At 39.4% G+C, this 26,949-nt stretch overlaps 2 protein-coding genes across 3 annotated transcripts in view; one reads left to right on the top strand and one right to left on the bottom strand.

Annotated features, from left to right (window-relative positions):
- Positions 1-15,496, bottom strand: part of TYW5 (tRNA-yW synthesizing protein 5) — a gene marked incomplete at both ends in the record, with an annotated part of 29,477 nt that extends 13,981 nt beyond the window's left edge. Inside the window, 3 exons of one of the 2 annotated variants that reach the window (XM_084242532.1) lie at positions 5,993-6,084; positions 10,328-10,463; positions 15,419-15,496. In XM_084242532.1, the coding sequence (XP_084098658.1) occupies positions 5,993-6,084; positions 10,328-10,463; positions 15,419-15,496 (306 nt within the window). Of the gene's footprint in view, positions 1-5,992; positions 6,085-10,308; positions 10,464-15,418 lie in introns of both variants that reach the window. The other variant, XM_084242533.1, reaches the window with a different exon arrangement.
- A 124-nt stretch (positions 15,497-15,620) lies between these two features.
- On the top strand, positions 15,621-24,415 carry MAIP1 (matrix AAA peptidase interacting protein 1; the record flags this gene model as incomplete). Its single annotated transcript, XM_084253551.1, has 5 exons — positions 15,621-16,278; positions 19,992-20,063; positions 20,437-20,563; positions 22,595-22,742; positions 24,337-24,415. Exons 1-5 carry the CDS (start codon positions 15,829-15,831, stop codon positions 24,413-24,415), a joined length of 876 nt encoding a protein of 291 aa, XP_084109677.1. The 5' UTR covers positions 15,621-15,828.
- Positions 24,416-26,949: the final 2,534 nt, after the last annotated feature.

Here is a 26,949-nt window from a genome sequence, read left to right on the forward strand (position 1 = left end):
GCTCCTTTGTCAAAGATTAGTTGACCATAAATCTGTGGGTTTATTTCTGGATTTTCTATTCGATTCCATTGGTCTGTATGTCTGTTCTTGTTCCAATACCATGCAGTTTTGATGATTATGGCTTTGTAGTATAGTTTGAAGTCTGGGAGTCTGATGCCTCCATTCCCTTCTTTTTTTTTCAGGAGAGCTTTGGCTATTCGGGGTTTTTTGTGATTCCATATGAATTTCATCAATAATTGTTCTATTTCTTTGAAGAATGACATTGAAATTTTGATTGGAATAGCATTGAATCTGTATATTGCTTTTGGAAAGATGGCCATTTTAATAATGTTTATTCTTCCAATCCACGAGCAGGGGATGTCTCTCCATTTCTTTGTGTCTTCTTCTATTTCTTTTAACAGTGTTTTATAGTTTTCTTTGTATAGGTCCTTTACCTCTTTTGTTAGATTTATTCCCAAATATTTGATTTTTTTTGTTTCAATAACAAAAGGGATGGTCTTTTTGATTTCTTCTTCTTCAGATTTATTGTTTGTGTATAGGAAGGCTACTGACTTTTGCGTGTTGATTTTGTATCCTGCCACTTTACTGAACTGATTGATGAGTTGAATTAGCTTTTCTGTGGAGTTTTTGGGGTTCTCTATGTATAATATCATATCGTCTGCAAATAGTGATAGTTTGACTTCTTCTTTTCCTATTTGGATTCCTTGGATGTCTTTCTCTTGTCTTATTGCCCTGGCTAGGACTTCCAGTATTATATTGAAAAGCAATGGTGAGAGTGGACATCCTTGTCTTGTTCCAGATCTTAATGGAATTGCTTTCAGCTTTTCACCATTGAGAATGATACTGGCTGTTGGCTTGTCATAGATGGCCTTTATGATGTTGAGGTATGTTCCTTGTATCCCAAGAATTTCAAGGGCTTTTATCATGAATGGGTGTTGCACTTTGTCGAAAGCTTTCTCAGCATCTATTGATATTATCATATGGTTTTTATATTTCTTTTTGTTGATGTGTTGGATAACGTTGATTGATTTTCGGATGTTAAACCATCCTTGTGCCCCTGGAATGAATCCAACTTGGTCGTGGTGAATTATCTTATGGATACATTGTTGGATTCTGCTAGCTAAAATTTTATTGAGGATTTTTGCATCAGTGTTCATTAGGGAGATTGGCCTGTAGTTTTCCTTTTTTGTGTTGTCCTTGTTCGGTTTTGGTATTAGTGTAATGTTGGCTTCATAGAACGTGTTTGGTATTGTCCCTTCCTTCTCAATTTTTTGGAAGAGTTTGTGAAGGATAGGCACTAATTCGTCTCTGAATGTTTGGTAGAATTCATTTGTAAATCCATCAGGTCCTGGGCTTTTGTTTTTGGGGAGGTTTTTTATTACCATTTCAATTTCGCTAATTGTAATTGGTCTGTTTAGGTGTTCTATTTCTTCTTTATCTAGCTTTGGGTGATTGTAGAGTTGTAGGAATTTGTCCATCTCCTCTAGATTGTTAAACTTGTTTCCATATAACTGTTCATAGTAGTTACTGATTATTCTTTTGATTTCTGCTGTGTCCGTTGTGATTTCTCCTCTTTCATTGATGATCCTGTTTATTTGTGCTTTCTCCCTTTTTTCCTTTGTGAGCCTGGCTAGGGGTTTGTCTATTTTATTGATTTTTTCAAAGAACCAGCTCTTGGTTTCATTGATCTTTTGGATTGTTTTTTTAGTTTCAATTTCATTTATTTCTGCTTTGGTTTTTATTATTTCTTTTCTTCTACTGGTTTTGGGGTTTTTTTGTTGTTCTTTTTCTAGATCTTTGAGCTTCGAGATTAGGTTGTTTCTTTGCGTTCTTTCTTGTTTCTTGATGTGAGCTTCTATTGCTATATATTTTCCTCTTATTACTGCTTTTGCTGCATCCCATACATTTAGGATATTGGTGTCCTCCTTGTCGTTCAATTCAAAAAATTTTTTAATTTCTTCTTTGATCTCCTCATTAGTCCAATGGTCTTCCAGTAGTGTGGTTTTTAATCTCCATGAGGTAGGAAAGTTCCTTGCCTTCTTTTTATGGTTTATTTCTAGTTTGATACCTTCATGGTCAGAAAAGATGGTTGATATGATTTCAATCTTGGTGTATCTGTTGATGTTTGTCTTGTGCCCCAGTATGTGATCGATCCTGGAGAATGATCCGTGTGCGCTTGAGAAAAATGTGTACTCCGTTTTTTTGGGGTTTAGTGTTCTATAGATGTCTGTTAAGCCCAATTGCTCTAGGTCTTTATTTAGAGCTTTGGTTTCTTATTTTTTGTCTTGTTGATCTATCCATTGTTGATAGTGGTGTGTTGAAGTCTCCCACTACGTATGTGTTTTCTCTGATGTCTGTTTTCAGAGAGGACAACAGTTGTCTGATATATTTTGGTGCTCCTTCGTTTGGTGAGTATATGTTAATGAGTGTTATTTCTTCTTGAAGTATTGTCCCCTTGATCATAATGTAGTGACCATTGGGGTCTCTTTTTATCTTTTTGAGTTTGAAATCTGTTTTATCTGATATAAGTATAGCTGTTCCTGCTTTCTTTTTTGGTCCATTTGCTTGTAGGATTGTTTTCCATCCTTTAACTTTGAGCCTATTTTTATCTTTTGTAGCTAAATGTGTTTCCTGGAGACAGCAAAAGGTTGGGTTTTGTTTCTTAATCCAGGCTGCAACTCTGTGTCTTTTTATTGAAGAGTTTAGTCCATTTACATTTAGAGTTAATATTGATATGTTAACATCTGTATTTGCCATTGTGTTTGTCTTTCCTTTGATTTTATTTTTTTATTCTTTTAATAACTTTTTTTTTTTTTTGGCCTTCTTTCATTGTTATTCGTCGCTCTGAGGTTCTGGCTTTAGGACTCCTTGTAGTATTTTTTGGAGTGGGGGTTTAGTTGCAATGAAATTCCGGAGTTTCTGTTTGTCTGGGAAGGTCCATATTCTTTCTTCAAAGAGGAAGGAGAGCTTTGCGGGATAGAGTATTCTTGGTTGGCATCTGTTTTCTTGGAGTCTGTTGACTATGTCCCTCCACTCTCTCCTTGCCCGTAGTGTTTCTTCGGAGAAGTCTGATGTCAGCCTGATTGGTTTTCCTTTGAATGTTATCTGTTTCTTCCCTCTTGCCAGCTTCATTATTTTTTCCTTGTCCTGGATTCTTGGGAGCTTTACTATTATGTGTCTTGCTGTATTTTTCCTTTCGTCGTGGAAGTTTGGTGTTCTTCTTGCTTCTTAAATATCAATTTTCAGCTCCTTCTTCACATTTGGGAAGTTCTCTTCAATTATCTCTTTGAATATTTTCTCTGTTCCTACATCTCTCTCCTCTCCTTCTGGTATTCCTATAACTCTTATATTTCCTTTCCTCATGGAGTCAGATAGTTCCCGAAGTCTTTCTTCATTCTTTTTCCTTCGTACTTCTCTTTCCTTTTCTGTTTTAGTTCTTTTTATTTCTGTGTCTTCAAGATTACTTATTCGTTCTTCCATTTCATCTATTCTGCTTTCATTGCTTTTCCCAGAATTCTTTAGTTCTTCCATTAATTCTTTGATCTCCTGCATTTCTTTTACTTCCCTCTTTAGGGACTCAATTTCTTTCTTCTGACCATTGTTTTCCCTCTCTAGGGACTCAATTGCATTCTTCTGATCGTTGATTATTTTTCCCTTATCATTGTTTTCCTTTATGACTTCTGTCAGTTTTTTAATCACGGCAATTTTAAATTCTCTTTCTGGAAGGCTCAGAAATTCTTCCAAGTTATTGTCGTTGCAATCTGGGGGCTGGCTTTCTTTTTGTGGTGTGCTTTTTCTCTGGAGAGTTGCTAGGTTGCGTGTGGTTCTTCTCCTCCCTACTGTCTGTTTTCTAATTTGCCGTATGCGTTGGGACACTGTGTTGTTGGGACTTGCCGGCATCTTGGGTGGGCTTCTCTGTTCCCCTCTGGTTCTTCCAGGAGTCATCTGTCAGTTTCAAGCAGCCTTTACTGGAGAAAGGTCCCTGTTCTAAAATGCCGATGTGGGGACACACTCCCCTGTGCGCCTGGTCTGCCCCGGCGGTGGGTTCCTGCTCCCCTCTGGGCTTGGACTGCAGGCCAGAGGGGGTCTGGCGTGGGCGAACTTCCCCCGCTCACCTCTGGCTCCTGAGGAAGCCTTCTGCAGGTAGTCTTTACTGTAGAAATGTCCCTGTTCTAAAATGGTGATGTGGGACACACTCCCTGCGCTTCTGGTCTCAGGCACACTCTTCTGCGCGCCTGGTCTGCCCCGGCTGTGGGTGCTCGCTCTCCCTGTGGGCTCAGACTACTTGTTCAGAAGGGGCCCGGTGTGGGCTAACTCCCCAGCTGGCCACTAGCTCCTTCAGTAGCCTGTGCTGGGGTCAAATCGCTAGGTGGCACCAGAGATCTCTCCTAGAGCCCTTGGGGAGCTGATTTTCCACCCCGTGGGACAGGGAGCAGAGCGGGGATGGTAGGGTACACCTCAAGGGCTTTGGGGTGCTGTGTCTGCCTTGTGCCCCACCGTCGTGGGGAACCCACGCCCCTAATTTCGTGCCCCGGGTCTCAGTTCCAAAGCCCTCAGTTCCAGGACGCGGGCTGTAGCCCAGATCAGTGGCGCGGGAATGGCGCCTTTTGAATCCCGCTCCCCTGCCTGGGCGCCTTGTTCCTGCTCACTCAGGGAGGGCCTCCGCCCGGGTCTCAGTTCCAAAGCCCTCAGTTCCAGGACGCGGGCTGTAGCCCAGATCAGTGGCGCGGGAATGGCGCCTTTTGAATCCCGCTCCCCTGCCTGGGTGCCTTGTTCCTGCTCACTCAGGGAGGGCCTCCGCCCGGGTCTCAGTTCCAAAGCCCTCAGTTCCAGGACGCGGGCTGTAGCCCAGATCAGTGGCGCGGGAATGGCGCCTTTTGAATCCCGCTCCGCTGCCTGGGCACCTTGTTCCTGCTCACTCAGGGAGGGCCTCCGTCGTCTCCCCGCAAGCCTAGGTCGCAGGCGCAGGGCCCTGGGCAGCTGCAATCCGAGCGCCGCTTTCGCGCAAGCTTACCGGGCGGCCGGGGCTGTGTGCTGGTCTCCTCCTGGTGGGCGGGGCTCTCTTTAATGGCGCCTGGAGCTCACCTCCGCGGCGGATCCTGCAGGGTTCGCCTCAGCTCCTGTTCACGGGGTGTGGTGGCTGAAATAGTTCCTTTCCACTCACAGTCCCGCTTGCTGCATCCGTTTTTCTTGTTGGGCGTTTTGGTTTGTTGTTTTCCTCCTCTCTGCCGGTCGGAGAGTGCCGCCTCTGTGGGCGGGGGAGGGGAGCAGGGTTCTGCGCTTCCCTCCCTTCTCGTCCTCTTTTATGGCAACTTTCTTCTTCGGGCAGTTTGCTGGAGTCGTCCGTTTATCTTCCGTGTCCCAGTTCTCACTGGGACCTGCCGCTTTTCCTCCCTATTAACTTTTTTTAATGGGAGATCTTACTCGCAGCGTCTCCTCGCCGCCATGTTGCTCCGCCCCTCTCAAAGTCTAAATTGAATTTTTTAAAGCTGTACTATGTAAGGTAACTAAATAGATTTGTAATCCCAAACATTGTAGTAAATATGCAATAGAAATCACATTGATAACAACTATAATAATAAATTGTAGAAAGTCTAAGTATCAATAAGATATGAAAATAAAGTTCTCTATTAGCATTTGAAATTTGCATATCAGAGAACATTTTCAAAGGCAATAATATTAATAGCTAAATATTTAATGAATAATTTCTGTCAGGCACTGTACAGATTTTATTTATCTAATTATCATAAAAACCTTATGAAATAGGTACTGTTTTTATTGCCATTTTATAAATGAACATACTGAAGTGAAGAAAAATAATTTGGCCAAGGTTTGAGACCCAATAATTAGTTAGGATTCATGGCACACAGAGCCAAGCCTAAGAATAGCTATCAAGAAGGCAATAGTTCTTGTATGACTGCCATTTTTTATAAGAAAATCCATTTAGCATATATTTAGTATATAACTAAATAAAATATTAAAAACAAATTACCTCTGAAATAAAGAATTCTTTGTGCTTTTCTTCAGCTGCCCTCTGAACCAACTTGTCAAAAGGTAAAGTTCTGAAATAAACATACAAGAATCCTCGGAGTTAATAAAACCAATTGGTAATACTCTAAGCACTAATTTATAGATATGCTGGAATTGGATTTGATCTTATTTTACAATATCCATTTTTTTTTGTATAATCCATTATGTAGAATTCTATTATTTTCAAAAGTAGTCATGTACTTATTTGGCCTAGGCTGTATGTAACTTTGATTTCAAGAATTAAGTTTTTTAAAATTTATGGTACAGATGGATCCATCTCACCTATTAATATCCTCTTTCAAGTTACTACTAGAAAAATACCCTTGAGAGGGTATTCCCTCTCACGGTCCCATCCTATCCCATCAAAATTCTAGAATCTTGTACATTAAGATATACTATCAGTGATATGCTACCTGGTTTTCTCTGGGAATACATAAATTTTCAGGCTCTTCTTGCAACCTGTTTTCAAGCATTGCGACAAAAAGTTTTGTGATGAATGGGACAAACTAATTGTGCTACTTTGGAAGAGAGTAGACAAATGGTCCAATGAAAATAAAGTCTCCCCCTGCCCCACCCCGCAACCGATCTTCCTGCCTTACTACCGCAGAGCACAGAAGCCCTAACACTGTTCTCATCCTCCTGTACCACCTCTGTCATTTTGAGGTTTCTGTGGACTATCTCAAGGAGAATTCCAGTGAAGTGACCCATTTTCATTCTTCTTCATTTTTCTGTCCAATTACCTGCTTCCTTTCATCTTGGCAAATAAAGCTGAACACCATGGAAAAAAGTTTGCGTCCCTTACCTCACCTTCTTGAACATAGAGGGCATTTCCTCTCGAGGTACCATCTTATCCCTTCAACCTTCTAGAATCTTGTACTTAAAAATACCTTATCAGTAACACAAAACAATAAAGTCCTGAAAATCATCTGGGTCAAAACTCTCTTCTCCTACCCCACCACATTCCAATCTCTAAACGCTGACTGAGAGTTGTAATATTTTCCCTTTTACTACCAAGTATCATTCACTTAAAATCTATACTGAAGACATAGGGAAAAAGGTTAAACAAAACCCTTTTCTCATTCTCTAACAAAATGACTGTGAGCTTACCTTCTAGTAATGTTCTCCTGGAAACATACTGGCTTAAGATAAATGTGAAATGTCAACTATGATATCAAGTAATGCTGCTTATTGTAAAAAATGGCCCTTGACTGGTGAACTTGTCTAACCTAGAAGGTTAGTGAAAGGACTATAAATATTTGTTTGGAAGCAGATTATCTGGCTTCCCCAAGTGCAACCAGATGGTGGAACTATGTTCCCTGAAGGAACCTAGAAGCTAAACTTAGCTATAAATCTTTCTTCCATCATTTTGACCTACATGATCTAGAGTAACTAACTTAATGTTTTTCTCATCCATATAGTTATTTTTAAAAACTCTACCTCATAAATTGTTCTGAAGTTTAAATGAGTAATAGCATCTGATAAGAGCTTATTAAAGGACAAATGGTGAAGTAAACAACAATGATAATGTATCCATTAGAAGCAAGTGGTCATTAATATTGGAAAAAAAGAAAGAAAAACAGGCAATTCTCCTCTGAATCTGCCCTCACTCACTCGAGTGTGTACTACCAATAAAGCTTCATTTCTAACTCACATTTTTAAAAAAAAGGAAAGAAAGAAAAGAAGAAGAATCTTCACTGTCCTGTTTCCTATTTTGGAATGACTGCTTTGCAAGATTAAGACCAGGACTGAAGAAAATATAAGAAGCATTAAAAGCAGGATGATGACATGAATTAAATGATAGGTAGAAGTGGTAAAGCTTAAATAAGATTCAGACTTTTAAAAAATAGCTTTGACAAGATGAATCCAACACTATTCTTTTACCACAGAAGGTTCTTCTTGTGAAGACTAGCCTGACTCTGGAATAGTGAGAGTTACCAAGAAGAAGTAAAAGTTAATGTGGAAATAAATTGATCTTCAAATGTTTAATAAGCAAAAAATACAACTTTAAACTGAAGTGATAGTGATGTATGTGTGCAGAATTTCTTATAAATAGTTGGTCTAGAAGCCCCTCTTTTTTCAATGTCCCTGGCAATTGCAAAAATTGACTAAATCTTTCTTTCTTGTACTAAGAAAATAATCTTGCAACTCTTTAGTTCTAATGAAAGACTTGGAGGAAGTTGGAATAAGAAGTATTACATAATGTATGTGCTTCAAAACAAGTTTATAAGACATGACAAAACATCAAGGCAATTTAAGACGAAGTTTCAATACCCATTTGTTATGGCGTTGGAATTTCTGGAAAATAAACATCATTAACTGCAGTTTGAAAAACACTCATCATTCCAGCACTTTCTTCCACTTTCTTGATTTAATAAAAAATGAAAAGTTCTTACACTTGGAAAAATTTATGGCAATTAAATTCAATTCATGTCCTATTAAAAACCAAAACTATAATGATGAATATTCAAAGGATCAAAAACTGTAAAATGCTTTGGCAAGCTCCTGTACAAGCCTGGAAAGCTCTAATGAGAAAGGAATGGCACTGGACATTAGAAGCTCTGTTTAACTCATCTCTAAACTCTGGAAGGAACAGTGAAAGCCACCTTTCTTTAAAAATCAGTCTTTTGTTTTTCAACAGATTGAATTTGCTGGGAACTACACGTGCTCAGAATTTGGAAGTCATTTGACTTTTAATTTAACATTTTAAATAAAACTCATGGGAATAAGTAACATCATAAGATTACCGCATTTAAAGTTTTCAAGTTTAGACATTCTGCACTTTTCACTATCTTACTTACTTTTAGGAGGTCCCAAAGCATAAAATGACAAACATGAGGGGAAAAAATTTGTTAAAAGTTATTTTATCAAAAGAGGAAAGTATTTTTTTAAAGTTTTCCAAGTTGATGAAAATACCATACCACAAGAAATCTACTTGTCCTACATTCCTCTAGAAGGCAGCCGAAAAATAAAAACATAGGTTTACATTTATCTGAAAACATGGAATTAGAAAATCTTCTAAAAATAAAAGCATTAAAAATTAAAAAAATATTATGGGGGAAAACTTTAGAATTTATTACTCTAGATAAGAATTACTAATGGGATAGGTTCAATCAATTAATAAAGCACTAAATGAATAAAACACACCCAGTTCTAGATGTAATTAACTCCAGTTAAAGAAATCCTCAATTCCAGGCCTTCTCTGATGGCACAGGCAGTTGAGCACCGCACTGTGAAGTTGTCCGCAGCCTCTGCAGCCAGGGTTTGATCCCAGCCGGGGAGGGTCCCACATGGCGCAGCAGACCTCTCCTGTCTCTCCCGTTACTCCTCTCAGCTGTGTATTTCGTCAGTCTGCCTGTTCTGTTCCCTGCTCTATCTCTGGTGTATCCTCTCACCCTCCCGCGAATCTGGCCTGTACCCCAGTTCTTATATAAATAAATAAATAAATCTTAAAAAAAAAAAAAAGAAATCCTCAATTCCTTCCATGACTCCAGAGAATATTGGGTATACACCCTTTTTTAAAACTGATCTTTATAAATGTTTTTGTATAATCTGTATAATCCTTTAAAAAAATTCTTGTCTTTTTAAAGGCATTTAAAAATTAGTAAGTGGTTCTATCATGTCAAAAGACAAGGTGCGGGGCCTCCCCAGTGGCGCAGGGGTTGAGCGCTGGGTTGCGAGGCTGCCCGAAGCCTCTGCAGCACCGGTTCGATCCCTGTCTGCTCCCCGGCCACCACCGGAGGAGGGTCCCGCATGGCACGCAGACCTGCCGCCCGCTGCTCCCCTCAGCAGTGTACTTCGGTCCTTCTGCCTGCTCTGCTCCCCGCTCTGGCTCTGGTGAATTCTCTCACCCTCCCACGCTTCTGACTGTACCCAGTGCTTGAATAAATAAATAAATAAATATTTAAAAAAAAAAAAAAAGACAAGGTGCGGGCCTCCCCTGGTGGCACAGGCAGTTGAGCCCCGCACTATGAAGCTGCCTGGCACTGTCAAGCTGCCTGCAGCCTCTGCAATGCCGATTCGATCCCGGCCAGCTGGCGAGCGTCCCACATGGTGCGGCAGACCTCTCCTGTCTTGCCCTCCCGCTGCTCCCCTCAACAGTGTATTTCGTCAGCCTGCCTGTTCTGTTCCCCGCTGTGTCTGGTGAAACCTCTCGCCCTCCCGCACATCTGGCCTGTACCCCGGTTCTTGTATAAATAAATAAATAAATCTTTAAAAAAAAAAAAAGACAAGTTTTAAAAAAGTTATTTGTATGTCCAGAGTAAACCTCAGAAGAAATACCTATATACAAAGTTCTTACTAATGAAGTCCATCTGGGCAACTGCAGCAACATGAATCTTCACTTCTCTCGCTCCTCCGACCTGGCTTAGGTAATCCACTGTCCATTTACTTGTGCATGCCCCTAGATCAATTCCTTCCAATACTAGAGGCTTTCTCTGTAAGTAGGAGAAGAAACACAATGAAATTGAGGGAAAACCAACGACATATAAGAAGGTATATTTAGCAAAGAGAACAAACAAAAAATGATTCTTGATCCCAAGAGGCTCACACCAAAACCTTTTGAAAATTCATGCAATCCTTAAAAAAGGAAAAGGACCCATTTAAAATACTTAGGACAAAATTTTAACATTAGAAAAACAAAACCAAACAAAACAGGTACACCATCAAGAGCAGAGAAAGAGAAATATCAATATTATTTAGAGCATTTTTGTAAGTATTAGGACAAAAATATAAATAATTAAAACTTGTACTTTACAGTCAAATATTGTAACTTTATTTTGATACCATTTCAAACTTACAGCAAAGTTGCAAGAATATTACAGAGATCCCATACCCTTTACTCTGATTTATCAACTGTAAATTTAATCTATTGTCCCTTGTACTTTATCATTTGCTCTTTTTTAATCGTGAGTATAAAGCATAGACTTAAGCATAATATAATTTTGTCTAAACTATTTCAGAGTTAGTTCTGACATGCTCCTTTATCTCTAAAAACCTTAGTATATTTTTCAAGAACAAAGGACATTCTCTTATATAACTATAGAACAATTGTTAAAATTATGTAGAACACTGACATGCTACTATCTGATTCACAGTCTATATCTAAATTTTGTTCAATGTCCTAGCAATACCCTTTCCTTTAGTTGTTGTCTTTGTATTCGTGGGATGCCACATTGCATTTAGTGGCCATGTCGCTTTTTATCTGGAACAGTTTTTCATTTCAGCTTTTGTCTTTCAAGACCTTGACATTTTGTAGAGTACAAGCCATATACAATCCCCTTAAATTTCGGTTTATCTGATGTTTCTTCATTATTCAAGTTGCAATGTTGTGGCCCTCTCAATTGAACACATCAAGTGGCAAAGATATTTTTGCCCTATTATTTGTGATATTAATTTTGATCAACTGGTAATTCCTGCTTGAATCAAGTATTGCTATGCTAAGTAAAAATTTTGATTTTAAAATTCCATCTTCTTCTACATTTATTAGTTGACATTCTAATGTCAAAATGAGCTCTATCTTCTTCATTTATTTTATTCACTGGGTTATTAATCTATTGACATAATTTCATGTGCAGATTATCCCCAGATTTAGCCAGTAGGAGCTTCTTCAACCTGGCTCTTTTGACTCTTCACCTGAACAGTTCCTTATTTTAATAGAAAAATAAGACAATCCAGTAATTTTCTCTGCCTCAGAGACACATCATGTCTTCATGCAGCTCTGATTTCTTTTAGTGGGGAATGCTATCTACTGATAGAAACCTCTGGGAGCTGCATATATTCATTGCTCTTGGAGTATAACTATTTCTACACTCTCTCAATGGAGAGAGCTAGGAAATATGTACAGTTAAGTGCATACTGACTCCCATCTCCACCATTACATATACATACATACCACATATGTATATAACTACATATATATATATATATACACATATAAACATATACACATAAACACTTAATGGACTAAGCACCATGATGCTTCCAACACTGACTGATACCTCCAACTTGGAACTTATACCACAAGATTCATTCTAATCTTCATTGTTTATGTAACTCCCTTCCCCAAAAAGAGAACCAGGTTCCTAACATCCTCAATATTTAATCATTTGCAAATCTCAGAATTCATAATTCACTGATGTTAAGTCATGTCATCATAAAAAGCAAGATTACTAACTAGAATTCAGTATTTCTTTCTTTTTGTCTTTAGACTGAAAACATTAAGTATTGTGCTCAAAAGTGACTTGAGTTACTTCTTCCTCTTATTTTCATTCATTATTTTTTATATTATTTTTTATCATTCCTTATCCTTCTTATTTTTACAATAACTTTTAGAATGTAAAACATGAATGCAGTCTCCAAAATTATACAAAAAGGTCATCTCATCCACATTTTCCACTTAGTACTTACTCGTTACCTATAAATACCAGTCTTATTAATTTCTGGTTTATCACGCCTGTATTTCTTTTTTTTTGCAAATTGATTAAAACATGTATGCTTCCTTATATGCCCTTCTTTTTTATACTGCACTTTTTTTTTTTTGCAATTTGCTTGTTAAAATTTAAATATATATCCCGACAATCACTATCAGCTCAGATTATCTCCCTCATTCTTTTTTACAGTTTCGTTAACCATAGTGCAAATGAACAATTTATTCAGTCAGTCTCTTATGGAGAAGTTTGCAAGTACAATAAACATTATGTAGATATCTTTATATTTCTGGCAGTGTATCCCCAGAGTAAATTCCTAAGAGAAGGATTGCGAGATCATAACAACATATACATGGTTGTGCAATGTGTCGAATTCTTCTCCCAAGGGGTTGTACCACTTGGCATAAGATTCAGAGTACTAGCTTCTTCACAGACTCATGAACAGTACTATTAAAATCCCTTGATTTTTGCCAATACAACGGATAACGGTATATATTGGCTTCAATATCTTTTTCTTTTAACTGCGATAACATTGGTTTGTAACACTGTTTTAAGAGTTTACACTTGTTACCACATCATGCCCATCACCAAAGTACAAATAACTTTCCAATGGCCCCCTCTACTCTGTGCTTCCACCCCACCCCACTCCTTTCCCATCTGTTAATCTCAGTTCTGTTGTCAGAACCCAAGGGTTTGTATTGTTTTGTCTCATTGCTGGCTTTGTTTCTTTATTTTTCACATGAGTGAAATTATCCAGTATTTTATCTCCTTCTTAACATTTCATTTAGCATAAGGCCTTCACGTTCCATCCATGTTGTGGTAAATGGCCAGATTTCATCTGTTTTTAGGCTGAGTAGTATTCCATTGTGTGTATATAACACATCTTTATCCCATCATCTGTCAATGGACACATATATGGACAGTTAATGTACAACAAAGGAGCAAAGAGCATACAATGAAGAAAGTCTCCTCAACAGTGATAGGGGTCTCCCCGGTGACGCAGGGGTTGAGCGCTGGGTTGCGAAGCTGCCCACAGCCTCTGCAGCGCTGTTTCCATCCCCTGCTGCTCCCCGGGCACCAGAGGAGGGTCCCGCACAGCGCACAGACCTCTCCTGCTGCCCGCCCACTGCTCCCCTCAGCAGTATACTTCGGTCCTTCTGCCTGCTCTGCTCCCCACTCTGGCTCTGGTGAATTCTCTCACCCTCCCCTGCTTCTGACTGCACCCAGTGCTTGGATAAATAAATAAATAAATCTTTTTAAAAAAAAAGTTAAAAAAAAAAAACAGTGATAGGAAAACTGATCAGCCACACGCAAAGAATGAAACTAGATTACTGTAACACTACATACAAAAATTATTTCAAAATGGACTAAAGACTTGGATACCAGTCCTGAAACCAAAAAAAAAAAAAAAAAAAAAGAAAACATACATTCCATAACATGGGACTTAGGGATATCTTTGTAAACTCAACTGACAGCAAGGGAAATAAAAGCAAAGCAAAAATTAACAGATGGGACTACAGCAAACTATATATAATATATAGATGTAAAATAATATTATATATATTAAATAAACTATCAGACTATCTTCTAGTCCTCTGGTCTACCTGTTCATGCATTTGTACCACACTATCAAGTATGGCATTATTAAAATGTTAATTTGATAGAACTATGCCCCCTTATAGTTCTTATTTCAGTGTCTCCATGCAGAAAGAATTTGTTTTCCAACTTTGCTATTAATTTCCAGCTTTATTTCATTGTGACCAGTATTTCTAAATGTTCATTTTAAGAAACTTAGTGTTACTTTCTTTGTGGCATATTATTCATCCTGTCTGGGGAGATTAAACTACAAACACCTATTCCATCTTACAAAACACTTCATATGTAACATTCAGATCTTCACAATAAGGCCCTGCAGGTAGTTTATACTAACATATCTTGAGGTGGAGATAGGAAAAATAACATTCCCGGATAGTGATCCAAATAAATGAAGACTTGAATTCTCCCTGTAGGTTGCTAACTATTGAAAAACATCATCATTCCCGATTCTTTTAATACTCAGAACTGTAGTTCTCTATGACAATCCTTACAGATGGAAACATCAAGTAAAACTGTTGGGGGTCTGGGGCTGTCCACTAGGCAAGTAGGAGGAATTCTCCCACGAATAGACTAAATGTAACCCTGAGAACTATTTTTTTTTAACTATCTGTTGGATTGTATTCTCATTGGTTCTGAAGCCTGGAGTCCCTTGCAAAGCGGTGTTAAATAAAAGTACTTTCTCCTCACTTAATATTTTTCTTAGTTTTCTTTTAAAGAACTAAAATTGAATTACACATATACATCATTCCAACGTCTGAACTAGAACTCAGGTTAGTGAAAATACAAGACCAGTGAGACTTTCCTGGGGTATTCGCACTGACCCCAGAGTAATGAAAAACTGCTCCTCCAAATTCAGTAACTCAGGAGACTGCTGGGGTGCCTTTAGCGCCCCCAGAGTTGGGGTAGCGAAACCTCACAGCTAGGGAGGCGGGGGTGTACAGGGTACAGAAGCTGGGGGAAAGGGGAAGGCGGAGGGGCCATGGGGACTGTGAGGCCCAGCGGAATAGGGGGGCAGTGGGGCAGCGAGAGCCGGAAGAACGCTCCCTTCGTTGCCATGGCTGTGGCAAAAGACCTAAAGGGGTTCTAGCAAGGCCTCTTCTTGCAGCTAGAAGTTCTTATTAAGCAAAATGTTTCTTGTGCTCAGCTTTCCGCGTTTATACTGCTTTCCAGAAACGTGGGGCTGTTCTCTCCAGGAAATTTAATAGATGAGCCAAGCGTCCACTCCCTTGGCTGCAGTCAAGCGGACACCTTCACTCGCCGCGGCTCCTCCCTACACCCTGGGTCACAAGAAACCAGCACCGAGCAGCCTGAGTGCTCGGGATGTGTGTCCCCTGCTTTCTAGGTTTGACCCCGCATTAGGCTCTCACCTGCGGATAGAGGTGCTGCATGAACTGCTCCTGCGAAATACCCTCGAGCCGAGGTACCGGGATGCGCTGCCCCGCCATTGTTGCTCAAGCGGGTTCTCTTCTAAGTCCTGGGAACCGAGGCCCCAACACGTTCCTCAGCGCACGCTCCGCCCGGAAACACGAGCCAGAGAGAAAAGGCCCGCGAGGCTGGCGGCCTGGCTAGAGCGACCCGGTCCCAGCGTGCGACGTTGGCCGAAGGTTCTCTGTGTGGTCTGTGTGCTGGGGAGCCGGGATAGGGCTGGATTTACCAGCGGTGGCAACCGGCCAACTTTAACCTCCAGCGTCTTTCTCTGAACCCGACTGGGGTGGTTTCCCACCGACCTAGATTCGTTGAAGCACAGGCAAAGGAAGGGGTGAAAGGTCAAAAAAAAATGGCGCTGACCGCTCGTCTGCTGCCCAACTTGCTGCTTTATCGGCCGCTGCCCGGCGGAGTCGTCCGACCCTGGACTCCCAATAAAGCCGAGGTGAGGCCACCGTTGGCTGGACTTTGCTGCTTCTGCCGCCGCCGCTTCGGCTCGGGAACAACCCCATTTTCTCGTAGCACTTGTGCGGAGGCGGCCTTGGTGCCGCCTGCTTGGAGCCCTTGGCGTCCCTTGCTCTTCCATGCGAGACTCCCCGCAGCCCTCCAGGCGTTCCCTGCCTGTTCTCGTCGCTGCTACAGCACAGAGGAGCAGCCCCAGCCACGACAGAAAACCAAGATGATCATTTTGGGGTTCTCCAACCCTATCAACTGGGTTCGGACTCGTATCTACGCGTTCCTAATCTGGGCCTATTTCGACCAAGACTTCAGCATCGCAGAATTCTCTGAAGGAGCCAAGCAGGTTTGTTTCCGTCGCTAACCCCCTCTCATGTGTTCAACTGTTATACGCATCATTGTTTACCAGTGAGGTTTACACACACCGGACCTTAAGTTAGCAAGCATGGATAGTTACCCAGACACAGCCTTGCCTTATGTTTGCATTGTCACCGAGGAGAGCCTCTTTTGAAACACCAGGGTGAAGATCCCCTATTACCTTTTCTACCCGCTACAGCTTTTTCAGTCAGATAGAAATGGATTCAAAGCCCATCTCTGCCTCTTAAGTGTATTACCTTATAGTTTCTGAATGTGATTTTCTGCAAAAGGAAGAGGACGCTGCCTGTGTTAACCTTGATTAAGGGAGCATCAAGGTTAATATGCAAGCTCAAAATGCATTTATTTGGGAATAGCAGACCATTATAATTCTGGGTATACAGATGAGGGACTCAGGGGTGGGAGTTAGGGAGTAGGGTGGAAAGAATGATGAGGTGATGGGGGAAGAGGTAATACTCAGATGCAGGAGTGGAAAGATAAAAATGATCAGGTGGAGTGATCACAAGGTAAAATGGTTAGTGGAGAGGCTCACACAAGTAAGTAAAAGTTCTCTTTATCGTCCCTTTCACACTAGATAATCTTGTTCTTTTTGGCTTCTTGGAATGGTGGTGATTTAGCACATACCAAGGATCAGATCCAGTTTTAAAAGTAGCTTTTCTTGTGGTGACATTCTCCAAACCTATTTTAATGTGACTACAGTGATACCACTTTTCACACTTGTCGCTTAGTAGTCACTCAATGTCTGAATAAATGAGTGGTTACAATAGTTTTGAAGAATTAATGAGGTAACATTTCCAGAGTACTATGCTACATTTTGGGTAGAAAGACAAAATTTTCTACCAGTTGGTTTGACAGAGCTGCTTTATTCCTTCTCTCACCACCTCATCATATTCCTTAAAGAATTGCCTAGAGATGAACAATTTCCCTCTTTGAAAGAATTTGGTGAGGGGCCTCCCAGGTGGTCTAGGGTTTAAGTCTCAGGACCCTCACCTCTATGGCCTGAGTCTGATCCCCAGCCAGGGAGCTAACACACATGGCTCAGCAGACCTCTTCTGTCTCACCCGCTGTTCCCCTCAGCAGTATATTTCAGTATATCTTCCTGTCCTGCTCCCCAGGACAGGTGAATCTCTGGTGAGTCCTCTCATCAACACCCCAACTCCCCACCCCCGCACTGCTGGTCTACATCCCAGTTCTTCTATGCCAAAAAAAAAAAAAAAAAAAACCAACAAAAAACTGGTTGAGACTATCTGTTGATAACTACAGGTTAGTGTGTATGCTGAAAATCACTTATCCTTTGATGACTCATAGCTCTGACGCTGACAGTTAATGTTCCTCATTCTGAGTGGTTGGTAATATCCTGCCTTGCCACAGAATAGACAGTTTGGGCCCTGAGATTACTTGCAGACTTTGTGTGTACATACAATTTTTCTTAGGATGAAAATCCATCCCTAACTTCTTTTTCTTACCTTTTACCTTACAATCTTCTTGAGAGTTTACCATTTCCAAACATCTCAGAACCTTTGGTAAATAATACAAGTCATCATTTATTTCCCAGTTTATGTCTGCATACACCTTAAAATTATGCCATCATTGTAATCATTTTATAATATTGACTGTATATGGTTTGATAGTTTTACCCATTTGTCAAGCTGAAAAATATGCCCCCAGATGGGACAAAGTCAGGGGGTTTTATAAGAGGAAAATGAGATAAAAGTTCAAAAATTGATTAGGGTTATAAGAGTTTTACACTATTCTTGGCTATACATAATTGGTGACTGAGTCTCTAGAAAGGATGGAAAAGTAATAACTTGCTTACTTGGTTTCTTTTCTTTTTTTTTTTTTTAAAGATGTATTTATTTATTTATACAAGCACTGGGCACAGTCAGCAGCGCAGGAGGGTGAGAGAATTTACCAGAGCCAGAGCAGGGAGCAGAGCAGACAGAGGGACCAAAGTACACTGCTGAGGGGAGCAGCGGGCGGCAGGAGAGGTCTGCGGGCCATGTGGGCCCCTCCTCCGGTGGCAGGGAGCAGCCAGGGATGGAACCGGCACTTCAGAGGCTGCGGGCAGCTTCGCAACCCAGCGCTCAACCGCTGCGCCACCGGGGAGGCCCGCTTACTTGGTTTCTTAAAACAATTGCTTTTGGCCCTGACCAAAGGTCTTTGGCATAATTCAGAGGAGATAGATGATACAATTTACGTAATGGCTCCCAGCTCCATTTTATAATAGCTAAACAGATGCCAACCTCTTGAAATTTCATATTCTTTCTGTAAACACTCATATGTATTTATTTATGTGACCTGCCAGCTATAAATTAAATGTTTTCAACTCCCTGTAATCAGTGTCAGTATTAACTCCTGCTTCCCTGAGTCCATTCTTTACTTCTTTGTTTATAGAAATTAACAAAGCAAATTAATATGCCTAGCTCAGCATCATAATTAAGTCATAAAACTCTGCTCATGTCAGTTCTCAAAACCTTTTGTACATGCAGAGGTAAATTAGCATGATTCTACTATTCTCCACAATACCTGTAAGCTTGTCCACTTCCTAACCCACGTATGACTCTTCAGCTCTCTTATGTGTCAATAAGAAATGGAAATCATCTTCGCAATCGCTGGGAGTCAGACCTTGGTTCCTACTTCCTCTGAACACACAGTACAGAGGAGCTTTAGGCATATTTTAGTCACTCTGATGCAAGAGGTCCTCCAGCTGTTAGCTATTTTAGCCTCTGTGCTTGCTATCAGCTAGTCTCTCCACCCCCCAGCAGTTCCTGAATCATCCTGTTCTTACCCGTTATAGTTCTTTTTTTTTTTTTTTTAATATTTATTTATTTATTTACACAAGCACTGGGTACAGTCACAAGCGCGGGAGGGTGAGAGAATTCACCAGAGCCAGGGTGGGGACCCTCCTCCGGTGGCCAGGGAGCAGCTGGGGATCAAACTGGCTCTGCAGAGGCTGCGGACAGCTTCGCAACCCAGTGCTCAACCGCTGCGCCACCGGGGAGACCCCTTGTTATAGTTCTTAAACTACTAGTCAGTTTACTTGCCTCCCTTCTCAAGTAGACTGAAAGCTCCTTGAAGACATGCAGAGTCTTACGTACAGTGTCATTCCTCACTGCTGAAATGTGGAGGGTTGCAGTTGGTTGTCCCTCACTTTAAAATGGCATGCCTACTTCAAGGTTGGGATCCACTCAAATATAAACTCATTTTCTTTTCTTCCCCTTTTCCCAAATTTGCCTTCTCTGTCTTAATGAAATTCAGCTCTCCATGCTCCCAGTACAATCTAGATGGTTCTGCTCCTCAACTGCCATTTTTGCATTATAAGAGGGCTCATATAATAGTCAGAATGGTTAATTACATCATCATTATTTTAAGAGAAAATATATAGGAGAATTTTAATTGAAGACCTAGTGTGCACACCACATACTATCTTTTCCCAGGTCCTGAGATTGGATACATAATTAGCAAATATGTGAACTATGACTGCATATTTGGAAAGGCAATGAAAAAACAAGCCAGCCAGCTTCAAGGGTGTCACATTTAACATTGATATATTAGTGTTTGACATTGCTTATCACCTTCATCATAAAATAGTCTTTGTTACACTTACCCGTTTTAGAATGAACATTGTATACTGTATGGCATTTTGCAAAATAATCAACGTCCTTCCTTCACTATTTTTTTAAGGCTTTTGCTCATGTGTCCAAGTTACTGTCAGAGTGTAAATTTGATCTATTAGAAGAACTCGTAGCCAAAGAGGTAAAGTATGTTCTTAATTACCTTCAAAAATAATGTATAATTCTCTTGTCATAAATGATATGTGGTCCCCTTATTTATATTTAAAAATGGTTTGTGTGCCATAAGCTAAAGCAGAGCCCTCAGATCTTTCCTTTTGGGTACTTTGGGTCATATAAAAATGACTTGCCTCTTAGGCATAAGTAAATGTGTCTTTGAGTTGTTCTTACAGAGACTTCTCTATTAGGAATTACCTAGTTGAATAACTAGAAACTTTTAAGCCTTGTTTTTGAACATGAGTAAATTTTAAAATAAATTTAGAAAATATTTTTCCATGTTTTTGAAAAGCTTTCAGAAACTCAGTAGGTGAACTATGGTTTGCTTTTTCCAAACTTAGGTACTACCTGTATTGAAAGAAAAAGTTACTTCACTATCTGACAACCATAAAAATGCCCTTGCTGCTGACATAGATGATATAGTATACACATCAACAGGAGACATCTCCATATACTATGATGAGAAAGGTAATACTGGAGCATAGTCTACTTTTTTTTTTTTTTTTAAAGACTTATTTATTTATACAAGCACTGGGTACAGTCAGAAGTGCCGGAAGGTAAGAGAATTCACCAGAGCCAGAGCTGGGAGCAGAACAGGCAGAAGGACCGAAGTACACTGCTGAGGGGCGCAGTGGGTGTGGCAGGAGAGGTCTGCAGGCCATGTAGGACCCTTGCCGGTGGTCGGGGATCAAACCGACGCTGCAGAGGCTGCAGGCAGCTTCTCAGCCCAGCGCTCAACAGCTGCACCACTGGGGAAGCCCACATATCTATTTTAAATAATCCATAGTTGTCCACATAAGCTTTCCTAGTGGGCAATCACTTAAAGACCTGGCTCTGAAAGAGTTAAAATAGGGTAGTAGTTTTTTATGCCCTTCTATCTAGAAGTTTCCCCTGCTACTGTCTGATTTACATGGGAGAACATAATCTCTTAAGTTGAAGAAAATTGTCTAGGATAAGCTGCTTCCTTGTCTCAAATTAAAAATATTTGTGTTTCAGTTTTCCTACCTTGAAGGAAAAAAATTGAGCATTTTAAATGTCCAGCTGTATGTAAATAGGAGTAAGGAGTAAAAGAAAAGTTCATATTATCAGCTAAAGTCTATTGAAAGTAAGATAAGCTACACATCTCCAAATTGGATTTATTTGGAGATACTTTAAAAAGTTGAAGGAATTTTAGTGATAGTTATCTGGTTCTTCTTGTCCACTGCATACAGTTTGCCCTATACTATTTTTTTTTTTTTAAAGATTTATTATTTATTTATTTGTTTATTTATTTATACAAGCACTGGGGTACAGTCAGAAGCGCGGGAGGATGAGAGAATTCACCAGAGCCAGAGCGGGGAGCAGAACAGGCAGAGTGATGAAATACACTGCTGAGGGGAGCAGCAGGCATGGCAGGAGAGGTCTGCGCGCCATGTGGGACCCTCGCCGGCAGCCAGGGATCGAACTGGCGCTGCAGAGGCTGCAGGCAGCTTTGCAGCCCAGTGCTCAACCGCTGCGCCACCAGGGGAGGCCCATATATACTATTTTTTTTTTTAAAACTTTATTTTTGACAGTTGTGGTTTGTTGTTTTTTTTTTTTTTTTAAAGATTTATTTATTTATACGAGCACTGGGTACAGTCAGAAGCACGGGAGGGTGCGAGAATTCACCAGAGCCAGAGAGGGGATGAGCAGCAGGCACGGCAGGAGAGGTCTGCGCCCCATGTGGCACCCTCGCCAGCTGCCGGGGATGGAACCGGCACTGCAGAGGCTGCGGGCATCTTCGCAGCCCAGCGCTCAACCGCTGCGCCACCGGGAGGCCCTGCCCTATACTATTCTTGAAAATGTGTTAACTTAATTATTCCTTCTACAAATATCTGCATATGTACCATGTACAAGGCACACTAGGAATCTAGCCTTTACTTACATACTTTCTTAAGCAGTTTTTATACAGGACTCCTACTAGTTACAAAGTTTTCATGCACATGTTACATTGAAACATTGTAAAGATACTTTTAGTGATGAATATTTTGTTCTCCCCATAATTACTCAAACTGCATGTCAGCAACTTGGTCACTATCTGGTTTTTACAGGCATAGCAAATTGAATGAAGATAAAATAGAAGTCTGTCCTCTTTCTGGTAGTTAAGGTTAAGTTAATCACTTAGTGGCAAGAAATGAGTTTTCCCTCTTCATTTTTGGTTTGACAGTCTATGCCTATTATAATTTTAGGAATTACCACAAATTAAAAACAATCCATGTAGTGGATCAATGTACACTTAGTAAATAGTACAGCTCAGTAAATAGTAGCTATTACTACTACAATGCAGAGAAGAGGGCAAAATGTGTCATAAATCTTGAGAGAATTTTCTGAAAACTAAGTATCAATACAGATCTTGACTAAAATAAGCCCCAAATTTGATCTATAGTAACTGCATAAATATTGCAAATTTCTGATTTCATTTTGGATATATGGATGATTGATTATAGCAATTTGTATTTGTGTGTGTGTTTTTTCTCTAAGGAAGGAAGTTTGTTAACATCCTGATGTGCTTTTGGTATCTAACCAGTGCCAAGATCCCCAGTGAAACTATAAGTGGAGCCAGTGTGTTCCAGGTTAAGTTGGGGGATCAGAATGTGGAAACTAAACAACTTCTTAATGCAAGCTATGAGTAAGTCTAATTACATTTCATTGTTTCCTTTCTCTAGAAAATGGAAGGTAGTATGAAGGTTTGAAAACTAAAGGGAGCTTTAGGAAGAAAAGGATTGAAATTTGACAAGTTATTTATGAAGAAAAAAAGTCATAAAGACATACTGGCCATGAAACAGGAGTGTTCAGAAATTAGAACGAGGTAATTCTGTTGAATTTAATTAAATGGTGTTTCAGCTGTCTGTTGCTGCATTACAAACAACTCCAAAACCCAGTAGTTTCAAGCAGCCTTTTTTTCCCCCCTGCTTAGGAATTTTGGAAAGGCTCAGCTGTGGGATTTTCTCTTCTTCATCTGACATCAGCTGGGGCTTCAGGAGGCCATGGGTTTATTTTCACAATGGCCTCTTCACTCACATGTGTGGCACCTTGGTGCCACGGGCTTATCCATGTCATGTGGTATTGGAATTGTGGTAGTCTCAGACTGGTCACATATTTTATATGGGGTTTGCCTTCCAAGACGCAGAAAGCAGAAGATGCTAGACAGTAGCGGGCTGTGCCCAGGATTGGCGCATCATTTCTACCATGCTTTACTGGTCAAAGCAGTCATAGGACCTGCTCTATTGAAAGGGCATGGAGACACTCCACCTCTTGATGGCAGCAGCAAAGTCACATTGCAGAAGGGCCCCTGTGTTGGGAGATATGGTTATTGCCAGCCTTGAAAAATAAAATCTGCCTTAAGTATTGACTGTCTCCTATTTACCCAGTACTCCAGATTGGTTCAGATATAGAATTGAAGGGTTAGTTATGAGATTATTAAAGGACACTGTAGTATATTTTTGTGCTAATAAAATTTAAACAGTGAACAAGTCGTCAATAGACAATTTAGTATTTATTTAAAAGAGAATACTGTTATGTTGCCAAAGTTATACACATTTGCTTTAAAATAACAAACATCCCATAATGAAAATGTATTTTGTTTCATTAAGGTAAAAAAGAAATTGTAACCTCACTAGTTTCACTTTTCTTGAAAAAAATGTTTATCTTCTTCTGTTTTAAATTTTGCTTTATTTGTAATTGTCAAAAATCTGTATACTTAAAATTTATTTTAAACCTACTGAATTATCTTTTTTGATATTTATAACTAAAGAACATGGTAATCATTACTAACTTTTGGTTCTTCTGATAATCCCTACTAAGATTATGGATAGCTCATAAACACTGTTATTTTCAAGATTTATCTAATGTATATAACCCAAATTTGACTACAGTGCTATTTATATCACCATAGTCCAATTTATTTCTTATGTTAGGCATATGTTAAAGCTCATATTTAACATTAGAATAACCAGTTTCTGTCAAGAACAGGCAGGTTTTGGAAGCTAGATCAATCCATTAAAAATAGTTGGGAAAAAATTAGTTGAGAATATACTTAATATTATGGGGATATTTTTATTATTGAATTGGTAGGTAAATTTCTTTGATTTGACTTTTATTTATCTTTAACCATTCACTTGCTGCTAAAATCTGCCTCTGAAATACTCTTGGAAATTAGATAGCTATCCAAGAAATATTTAGACTGATGTAAGATTTACATTATTTGTAATTTTTCCCCCTAGATTTCAGAGGGAGTTTACGAAAGGAGTAAAGCCTGACTGGATCATTGCTCGGATCGAACACTCAAAGTTATTAGAATAATCCTTCTTGGAAAAAACAGCTTCGTGGACTGTTAGCACTACTCTGGCTGTTGGTGTTCTCTTGCAATGAGAAACTAAGGAAGAACATTTTTTGGATCACTTGATCTTCACTTAGATAAGTCTGTGAATTTCTTTTCTATTTTGAAATACTCCTTGTAGTATATTGGCAATGATCTAATAAAGTGTTTTCCACAGATTGTTAATCACCTTCTATAAAATGTCAGTAAAAAAAAACTACAACAGCACATTGTTGGTGTCATATTCGGTGTCATTTCTAATGTTGCATATGTGTACATATACCCAAGCTATAATTTTATAGACATGAAGGTATTGCAAGAAATACACATTTCTAAATTATTCTTAAATATTTAATTGTGATTAATACAGTTATGACAGTAATTCAAGTATATGTAAGATTTATTTTTAAGAATCACTGCTGCTTTTTTTTTTTTAAGATTTTTTTTTTATAAGTCAGCTTTTTTTTTCTTTTTTTTTTTTTTTAAAGATTTATTTATTTATTCATACAAGCACAGGATACAGTCAGAAGCACGGGAGGGCTAGAGAATTCACCAGAGCCAGAGCGGGGAACAGAACAGGCAGAAGGACCGAAGTACACTGCTGAGAGGAGCAGCGGGCGGCAGGAGAGGTCTGCGCACCATGTGGGACCCTCACCCAGTGAGGCCGGGGATTGAACCGGCGCCGCAGAGGCCGCAGGCAACTTCGCAACCCAGCGCTCAACCACTGCGCCACCGGGGGAGGCCCTACTGCTGCTTTTTGATTACTGTCTTGGACTCTAGCTAGAGGAGAAGGAATGGATGGAATTAAAGCAGTTTGGTCAATGCAGAGCTAAATATCAGTGGACTTAAAGCTTACTAAAGGTCAAAAAGGGGGTGAAAAGCCTCAAATAGTGCCTTAGATACCTAACAGATATTCTGACATCTGTATACTTGGGAGTCCTAGAAGTTGTGGTTAGGGAAACAAAAACAATAGAAGAAACAGGGTCTGAAAATTTTTATATTTGATGAAAATGGTAAACCTACATATCAAAAAAATTCAACAAGCAGGGTAACACATAAAAAAAACCTCACTAAGGTGTATCATAATTAAATTGTTGAAAACCAGAGAACATTGTAAAGCAGCTGGAGAAAAGACTCAACCCATATAGAGAATGGCTGCGCGTTTCTTAAACTGCAAGTTAGAGACCTTGCTACACATTTTTAAAGTGTTGATAGATAAAACATGTTGACTTAGAATTCTATATTCAGCAAAAATGTCCTTCAGTAAATGTGAGAAAATAATTCTTAAACAGAGGAAATGAGATAATTTGGTCCCAGTGTACCTATTTTATAAGACCTGTTAAGGAATAAATTCAGAAATGGACTCATGCATGTTGGATAGTTGATTAATATGGAGCAGCTGGCATATTGCTAGTAATAATACAAAATGGTTCAGCCATTTGGAAGAATTTTTGGCATTTTCTTAATACAGTTAAATATATGCTTACCATAGGACCCAGCAATTCTATTCCTAGGTATTATATCCATGAGAACTAAAAACATGTATCCACACAGAGAATTGTACATGAATGTTAGCAGCTTTTCTTTCTTGACTCCAAATATCAAAGACCCCACAAGTTCATCAGTAGAAAAATGGATAGACAAGCAAGTGAAAGAAGCCAGACACAAAAGAATTACTGTATAATTCCATTTCCATGAAATTCTAGAAAAGTCAAAACTACAGTGACTAAATCAGTGGTTTCACCCTGAAGCAAAAGTGGGATAATGGTGGAGGAAGAGGGGTTGACAGCAATATTGTACAAAGGGGTGGAGTGATGAAAACTATACATCCTGATTGAGGCAGTGGTTATAGGACTTTGAGTCCTCAAACTGTGGACTTACAATGGGTGCATTTTATTATGTCTAAATTAATGTTACATGAAATTTAAACCTGAATAGGTTGACCTCACTAGCTCTTACCCTAGGATCCACTAGATCTTAGAACTTGATTGCTCCAAATGGTTACTTTTAGCTTTATTGAGATATAACTGGCAAGTGAAACTAATATTTAAAGTATACAACATAATATACATATGTGAAAGGATTCAAGTTAGCTAAAACATCCGTGTTCTCACTATTTACCCTTTTTACAGGGGCTGAGAATGCCTAAGATCTACTGTCAATAAATTTCAGCTGTACAATAATGATTAGCAACTACAGTCCCCATACCATATATTAGATTCCCAGACTTCATTCATCTTCTAACTCAAAGTTGTACCTTTTACCATCATTTAAATCTTTATGAGTTTGATTCATTTTCCTTATAAGCTTCAATATATCAGTGACACTGCAGTGTTTGTTTCTTATCTGACTTATTTCACTTAGCATCTTGTCAAGACTAAATTTTTCATTATGTAAAAATAGGGAATATATCCTATATGTTCTCTATTTTATAATCTATACATATGTTCTGATATATAACTCTCTGTTACATATACTCTATACTATATAATATACAAATTCTATATTATGTATGTTT

Source organism: Talpa europaea (genome assembly GCF_964194135.1).
Source record: "Talpa europaea genome assembly, chromosome: 1".
NCBI classification, from domain to species: domain Eukaryota; kingdom Metazoa; phylum Chordata; class Mammalia; order Eulipotyphla; family Talpidae; genus Talpa; species Talpa europaea.